Consider the following 7,834-nt stretch of genomic DNA (forward strand, 5'->3'; position numbering starts at 1 on the left):
AAAAAAAAAAAAAAAAAAGACACTGCAACATTTTGGCTAATTTCTTAGCATAAAAGTTGTTCTTGGTGCGTAGAAAAATATAGCAACATATTGGTTAAGAACGTTTCTACTAAGGCCTCTTTCACACTTGCGTTGTCCGGATCCGTCGTGTACTCCATTTGCCGGAATTACACACCGGATCCGGAAAACCGCAAGTGAACTGAAAGCATTTGAAGACGGACCCGTCTTCAAAATGCGTTCAGTGTTACTATGGCACCCAGGACGCTATTAAAGTCCTGGTTGCCATAGTAGTAGTGGGGAGCGGGGGAGCAGCATACTTACCGTCCGTGCGGCTCCCGGGGCGCTCCAGAATGACGTCAGAGCGCCCCATGCGCATGGATGACGTGTCCATGTGATCACATGATCCATGCGCTTGGGGCGCCCTGACGTCACTCTGGAGCACCCCGGGAGCCGCACGGACGGTAAGTATACTGCTCCCCCGCTCCACTTTACCATGGCAAACAGGAAGTTAGCGTCCCGAAAGCCATGGTAACCATTCAGAAAAAGCTAAACGTCGGATCCGGCAATGCGCTGAAACAACCTTTAGCTTTAGGGCCGGATCAATGCCTTTCAATGGGCACTAATTCCGGATCCGGCCTTGCGCCAAGTGTTCAGGATTTTTGGCCGGAGCAAAAAGCGCAGCATGCTGCGGTATTTTCTCCGGCCAAAAAACGTTCCGGTCCGGAACTGAAGACATCCTGATGCATCCTGAACGGATTTCTCTCCATTCAGAATGCATTAGGATAATCCTGATCAGGATTCTTCCGGCATAGAGCCCCGACGACGGAACTCTATGCCGGAAGAAAACAACGCAAGTGTGAAAGAGCCCTAAGAACTTAGCCAAAACATTGCTATATTTTTTCTGAACAATTGCTATGAAGCTGTTCCTATAAAGAATTCACTGGAGATGCTGCTGATGCCTCTGGTTGTCTGCCACATGTAGAGGCAGTGCTTTTGCAAGTAAATGTTGTCCCATGTAGTATAAATCTGTTTCAAGAGGGGTATGACAGAAAAGAGTGCATGGCGAGGAAATGAATTTGTACACAGCACACATGTAGAGAATAGTAGGTAGAAAGGCATGGGCATGCATGATTGTAGTGTGGATTTTGAGTATATTGGGGCAAATTTACTAATATATAAACAAACTTAGACAAGGCAGTCTAAAAATTGACCAAAGGTATCACAGTGCCTCGGAATAGTTGATACCTTTGTGCATATTTGGTCTGCCTTGTGTAACTTTATAACACCAAGATGTTGGCTTAATTAGCACCAAAAACCAACATTTAGGCACAATTTGTAGCATTTTCAGCCACAACTGTTGCCATATAAGGCATAAAACCATATAAATTGAGGCAAGGCATCCAAGGCAAATTTGGGACACATTTTGTGTCTGAATGCTGGCACATTTACCTTTGTAAATCTCCCCAATATGTGATTAAAAAAAAAAAAAAAAGTTACCAAGTTCCAAATAGACAAACGTGCATGATCATGATAGATGCAGAAACACGAGGTGAGTCACTCTAAATTAATTGCTGATAAAAGGGATATGCGCTTTCTAAATCAACCATGTCCACAAATCCAACATAAAGGGTTAGTGGACATTTTACTTTTAGGACGCATCCACACAAATGTATGACTTCAGAGACTTACGTTCCTTTAATGAGGCACACCCTTTTGTCAGCAAATAAAAGTGATGGTAGATTACAAATGCAAAGAAACATTGTAAGCACAAAGCAATTAGCTATAAATGACCAAATAACCAAAAAGCAAACAAAAAAGGTAGAGGGAAGAGCAAAAGAGAAAAGAACAAAAACAATTATTGATATAAAACATAAATCTCAACTTAATCATACAGATATTATAAAATATAAAATAAAACAAGAAGTCAAAAATTAGGTATTATATACCAATACAAATTACTAGCACGTTTACATAAGATTTACCTTGAAGGTATTCTTCTAATTCAATGCACTATAAAAATCAACTGTAAACAAAACAATATTTACTTGTGTTATCTGTCGCTTCTGTACATATCGTCTCTTTTGGGAGATAGCCAAATCCTTTCCAAGGTGACAATTTAATACTTTTCTGCCTATTATTATATAAGGGACCCCAGTATATTCTACAATAGATGCATTATTCACAACTGGTCCATTCCAGTATATTTTGGATGCTGAACTTATTGGACATGCTTTAAAAAAAAAAAAAAAAAATAAAGATTTGGAATAAAATTGTAATTCACTTCACATTCATGAGAATAAAATGCAGTTCACAATTCAAGACAAAATGTAGTATTCATGAATAAGTGATGAAGGAAAACTTTCCTAAAAGGCCCATAACAAATTCAGTTTACAGCACGCCATTTAATTGAACAATAAAACCTTTTACATGTCCTAATAATTGGTCTTCTAAATACAAACCCATCATATATAACATTCAGATGACCAGTTATATCTAAGTATTTAGTTGTGAGATCGTGTCTACTAAATCATTGGCTCTCAGCCCATCATGTATGATCCTCTCTGTTGACCATGTGTCATGTTTACGAAGCCCAGAAACAACCCACTCCCGACTCTGGTCAGTAGAGTTTATGTTGTCTCATTAAACTCACCAAAGCAGTTTTTAAAAAAGAAAATCTAAATCTAGGCATCTAATTTAGGCAGCCTTTGGGGTTTACCTTCATTTCCAAAAAGTTTCTTTTTTTCTAACACAACAAAGTTTGATATGGTGTATTCCTCATAGTCAGCAACAGCTTGCGTGGCACTTTGTAATGAATCAAATCTCTTCAATACATGAGTATCAGTTACATCTGTAAAGTCCTACGGAAGGAATTTTTTAAAAATATGTAGAACATAAAGTAATTTAACTAGTATATTGAAATTTAATAGCTGCAAGAGAATATATGTTAAGGTAATTAGAACTGTTCATATGCGAGAGGATTCCACATAGAGATGACCCCAAGTAAAGTTAAAGAACCAAACAAGTGGGGTAATGTTTCCAGACTCAAGGTCACATGAACACACTGGAGAAATCGGTTTACTAAATTACATCTACATAAAAGGACTGCTTTGAAAGTCATAGTTGAGGCAACATTGTGGGATAACCATTTTAATTTATTCATTTAAAAATTGAGTAATGGGCCCTTAACACAGGTGACAATTGAAAATATCACTGAACAGCATTACTAGGAATGCTCATTAGCAATGATCTTTAAATGAGCAAAATAAAGAAAGAAAATGCTTCATTGTGTAATTGTATCTTTTGTGCTGCACAAAAGATCATTATTTCCCAGTGGCAGATTGTGCCGTGTACACAATATCTCATGCTGGGAGACAGGTCTGTATGTGGAAAAACAATGACATAAGCGATCACCGCACCCCATACTCTGGAGATCAGTTTAAGGGCGGCTTCACACAGGTGTATGTCGCCCATGCGGTGGCCCGCAAATTGCTGGCCACAAGGCACGAGTACATACCGTGTGGAAGCCACAAGGGGATCGCAGCCCCATTTATTTGAATGGGTCCGCGATTCCTCCGTTCCGCAAAAAGATAGAGCATGCTCTATCTTTTTGCGGTGTGGAAGGACAGTAGTGCTTCAGTAGTGTTCCCTTCCGTATCTCAAGATTTGCCGACCTATTGAAATGAATGGGACTGTATGTGATGTGGAAGGGCTACAGACCCGTGCCCGTATATTGCGGATTCGCAAATGCGGTCCACAATATGGGCACGGGAGCCTTACGCCCGTGTGAAGCCGCCCTAAAGACACCAGTCTCCTCCTCAAGCGACCAACAGATTGTTAGGAATTAACACTTCCCTCACAACAATCTAAGTCACCCCATCTAACGGGAACATAAGTAAGCAGTTTTGACAAAAAAAAAAAAAGTATACTGCATCATAATAAATAATTCTCCCTCCCTCTAGCCCTTAAAGCGAATAAAAATTTAAATAAAAAATACTGGCCCATATTTAAAAAGACTAGCGCAACAGTCTAAAAATTCCAAGCTGTTGGCATCAGATGAACTTGAATTAATTAGAGATACTCATTAATTAATGGTGATACATTGGGTGCAAGCTCATGTAACAAAAAATAATTTTTTTAGATCTATTGTTTTAAATTTCTTATATGAGGGTACTTTCACACTTGCGTTGTGATGATCCAGCATATAGTTCAGTCATCGGAACTACCCGCCAGATCTGTCATACCACATGACAACTGAAAGCATTTGTAGATTTATCTTGATCAGTCTCCCAAATGCTTTGCAAGAACGGATCAGTCTCTCCGTTTGCAGACGGATCCGTCCGTAATTTTTATTTCACAGTTCTAAAAGTCTATACATGTGCAGAATGCAACGATAGATTTTTTTTTTTTTTTTTTTAGACGGATCAAGCACAATGCATGTCTATAGGAATTTATGCCGCCGGATCCATCTTTCTGGCATGTTTGGCATTTTTGGACGGAGATAATATTGCAGCATGCTGCCAAAATACCAGTGACTGAGCTGAAGACATCCTGATGCATACTGAACAGATTTCTCTCCATTGAAAATGCATAGGGATGTGACTAGCTTTTTGATGGTATTGAGCCCCGAGGACAGAATTCAATGCCAGAAAATAATAATGCTAATGTGAAAGCACCCTCACTGTAGTACAGCTTTCCGTTTCAATAAAAGACAAGCCATTATTGGTTGTAGTGGGCAATAAGCCTTATGTTTTATAGGTTTGGAAAAGAAAGACTGCTAAACAGTCAGGAGGGCCACCAAATGAATGCACATCCAAAATTTATGTGAAATTATAAAGCAGATTTGGACAAAAATAACACATACATGGAAAAAAAATCATCAAGTATAAGCCATAACCTGAAATCAAGGCTGAAACAGTGGATCCATGTGAGATAAAATACGTCCCACGAGTATTGCCAGTAAGTCCGGCTTCCTCAGGGGTTAGGGCTTACACTTGCTGATTTTCTTTTTTTGCTTGATGCCATGTTATATATCATGTTATTTCATTGACATCCATTCTGTGTAGCCAGGGTACATATTGTATCTCATGATCTTAGACAATTGTGGATCCTGCTTAGGTGCTGGCTATATTCTATGCCAGCACCTGGTCATATTGTATACAATTCTTTTAAAACGTGTTTGTGTGTCAGTGTCGTCTTAATAAACCTGCTTTAAAATTTCTTATTAATTTTTGATGTGCATTCATTTTGTGTCCCTCTGACTGCTTTGCAGTCTATGTTGTTCGGGTCATGGTTGCACTCTGGCTTTCATTACATTGTGTGCCCCCTTGCTTTGGTTTTCTGTATTGTATGCTATATAGGTTTGCCAAATAAAGAAAATTGCTTTAAAAAAAATAATTTGCTTATAATTAAAACATACCATGTCACACTGTTTTTCCAGAATTACATTTTCAGTCTCTGCACGAGTAATGCCACTTTCACCAATTTGATCAGTTTCTTTACCTACAAGAAATAAATTAAAAATAAAGTTAATGATACTGTAAGTATATAAAATTGGCTATTTGCCTCTTGTTCCTGGTAACCCTGCCTCCATGCGCAAGACAGCTGAAGTGACTGAAATATGAGGGATGTCGTTTTTAAACCAAGTTCAGTCGCTGTATTCACAGTGCGCACCCCGCCCATTGGGGAGACGGCACAGACAAGCCAGGATACCTTTCTACTAGGTCATCTAAACTTGGCTTTAGAAAAATACAGCCCCCAACCCCCGAACACATTGGCCTGTCTGTTCTTCTGCTTATCAGTTCATCTGTCTGTGTATGCTCTCCAGAAGGACACAGACAGGCGTTATCTGGCCTGTAATTACCTGCTGAAGTAGCAAACAGCATGAAAGTTTATTACAGGCCAGATAACGCCTGTCTGTGTCCTTCTGGAGAGCATACACAGACAGATGAACTGATAAGCAGAAGAACAGACAGGCCAATGTGTTCGGGGGTTGGGGGCTGTATTTTTCTAAAGCCAAGTTTAGATGACCTAGTAGAAAGGTATCCTGGCTTGTCTGTGCCGTCTCCCCAATGGGCGGGGTGCGCACTGTGAATACAGCGACTGAACTTGGTTTAAAAACGACATCCCTCATATTTCAGTCACTTCACAGCAGATGACATGAAGTTTATTTTGTATTGGCTGCGGAATCGGAGGGAGTATTGCCTAACATGGTTAGGTGTGGCCTAGTGGGGTCAGGCGCCCTAATCCTAGAGTATGGGCACCCTAAGGTAGAGAAGCAAGGCTGGATTAGGACAGCACATTCAGGACACTGCTTCCAAACTAGGGCTAGCCTGTGTCTGCTGTAAGGCCGGAGTCTAGACGCTGTGGTGTATGGGCACATGAGCACACCGGCCATTATGCCATCGGAATCCAGGGGAATTACACAAGTGCCAATGGCACACTGGAATGCACCCGCACCGCCATAGAAACACTGCTGTGCCGTTAAGCTGACATCACCAATTTGAATCCCAGCTAAGGAGCTTACACAGGACTTCCGCTGTTCTGACACAATCATGCTGTTTACTGTCTGCCACCGAGACATGACAAGCAGCGACACAACAACCCCTTAGATAGTTTGTAGTGGTGCATACAGCATACTTACTGCTATCAGACTGTACAGCGAGGAGCACTGGTGTGCTCGGCTCCTCTGGCTCTGCTGGATGGCAACCCCTCTGCTCGGCCATTCTGCTCAAGAACAAAATCTATTGGGTGAATGCACATCAATGTTACCACACAGCAGCTACAAGATACACCCAGCCCCATACACAGAGGCTTACACCCCCCCTTATTGATCTGCCCCCCCTCCCACAGATCTGCACCCTCATGTCCCCAGAATACACCACACACACCCCATAGATCTGCACCCTCATGTCCCCAGAATACACCACATGCCCCCCCCATAGATCTGCACCCCCATGTCCCCAGAATACACCACATGCCCCCCCCCCATAGATCTGCACCCCCATGTCCCCAGAATACACCACATGCCCCCCCCCATAGATCTGCACCCCCATGTCCCCAGAATACACCACATGCCCCCCCCCATAGATCTGCACCCCCATGTCCCCAGAATACACCACATACCCCCCCCCCATAGATCTGCACCCCCATGTCCCCAGAATACACCACATACCCCCCCCCCATAGATCTGCACCCCCATGTCCCCAGAATACACCACATGCCCCCCCCCCCATAGATCTGCACCCCCATGTCCCCAGAATACACCACATGCCCCCCCCATAGATCTGCACCCCCATGTCCCCAGAATACACCACATGCCCCCCCCCATAGATCTGCACCCCCATGTCCCCAGAATACACCACATGCCCCCCCCCATAGATCTGCACCCCATGTCCCCAGAATACACCACATGCCCCCCCATAGATCTGCACCCCCATGTCCCCAGAATACACCACATGCCCCCCCCATAGATCTGCACCCCCATGTCCCCAGAATACACCACATGCCCCCCCATAGATCTGCACCCCCATGTCCCCAGAATACACCACATGCCCCCCCCCATAGATCTGCACCCCCATGTCCCCAGAATACACCACATGCCCCCCCATAGATCTGCACCCCATGGCTCCAGAATACACCACATGCCCCCCCATAGATCTGCACCCCCATGTCCCCAGAATACACCACATGCCCCCCCCATAGATCTGCACCCCATGTCCCCAGAATACACCACATGCCCCCCCCATAGATCTGCACCCCCATGTCCCCAGAATACACTACATGCCCCCCCTTGGAGATTGACCCCCCCCCACAGAGATATGCACCCTCATGGTAC

General features: G+C 43.1%; 1 protein-coding gene across 1 annotated transcript; it reads right to left on the reverse strand.

Moving 5' to 3' along the window:
* Window positions 1–1,233: 1,233 nt before the first annotated feature.
* Window positions 1,234–6,736, reverse strand: LOC120984615. Its single transcript, XM_040413398.1, has 5 exons — window positions 6,641–6,736; window positions 5,417–5,499; window positions 2,717–2,858; window positions 2,046–2,230; window positions 1,234–1,780 (listed from the first exon to the last, which is right to left on the reverse strand). Exons 1-5 carry the CDS (start codon window positions 6,720–6,722, stop codon window positions 1,649–1,651), a joined length of 624 nt encoding a protein of 207 aa, XP_040269332.1. The 5' UTR covers window positions 6,723–6,736; the 3' UTR covers window positions 1,234–1,648.
* Window positions 6,737–7,834: the final 1,098 nt, after the last annotated feature.

This window comes from Bufo bufo, unplaced genomic scaffold (genome assembly GCF_905171765.1).
Source record: "Bufo bufo unplaced genomic scaffold, aBufBuf1.1, whole genome shotgun sequence".
Classification (NCBI taxonomy): Eukaryota; Metazoa; Chordata; class Amphibia; order Anura; family Bufonidae; genus Bufo; species Bufo bufo.

What these genes read in the sequence shown, in the direction of transcription:
- LOC120984615 (XM_040413398.1), bottom strand. Translation starts at nt 6,722, where the DNA reads ATGGCCGAGCAGAGGGGTTGCCATCCAGCAGAGCCAGAGGAGCCGAGC. An exon ending in CGCTGTACAGTCTGATAGCA is followed by an intron (nt 5,500 to 6,640) that starts GTAAGTATGCTG and finishes TATTTCTTGTAG; the next exon opens with GTAAAGAAACTGATCAAATT. An exon ending in GAAACTTTTTGGAAATGAAG is followed by an intron (nt 2,231 to 2,716) that starts GTAAACCCCAAA and finishes TTTTTTTTAAAG; the next exon opens with CATGTCCAATAAGTTCAGCA.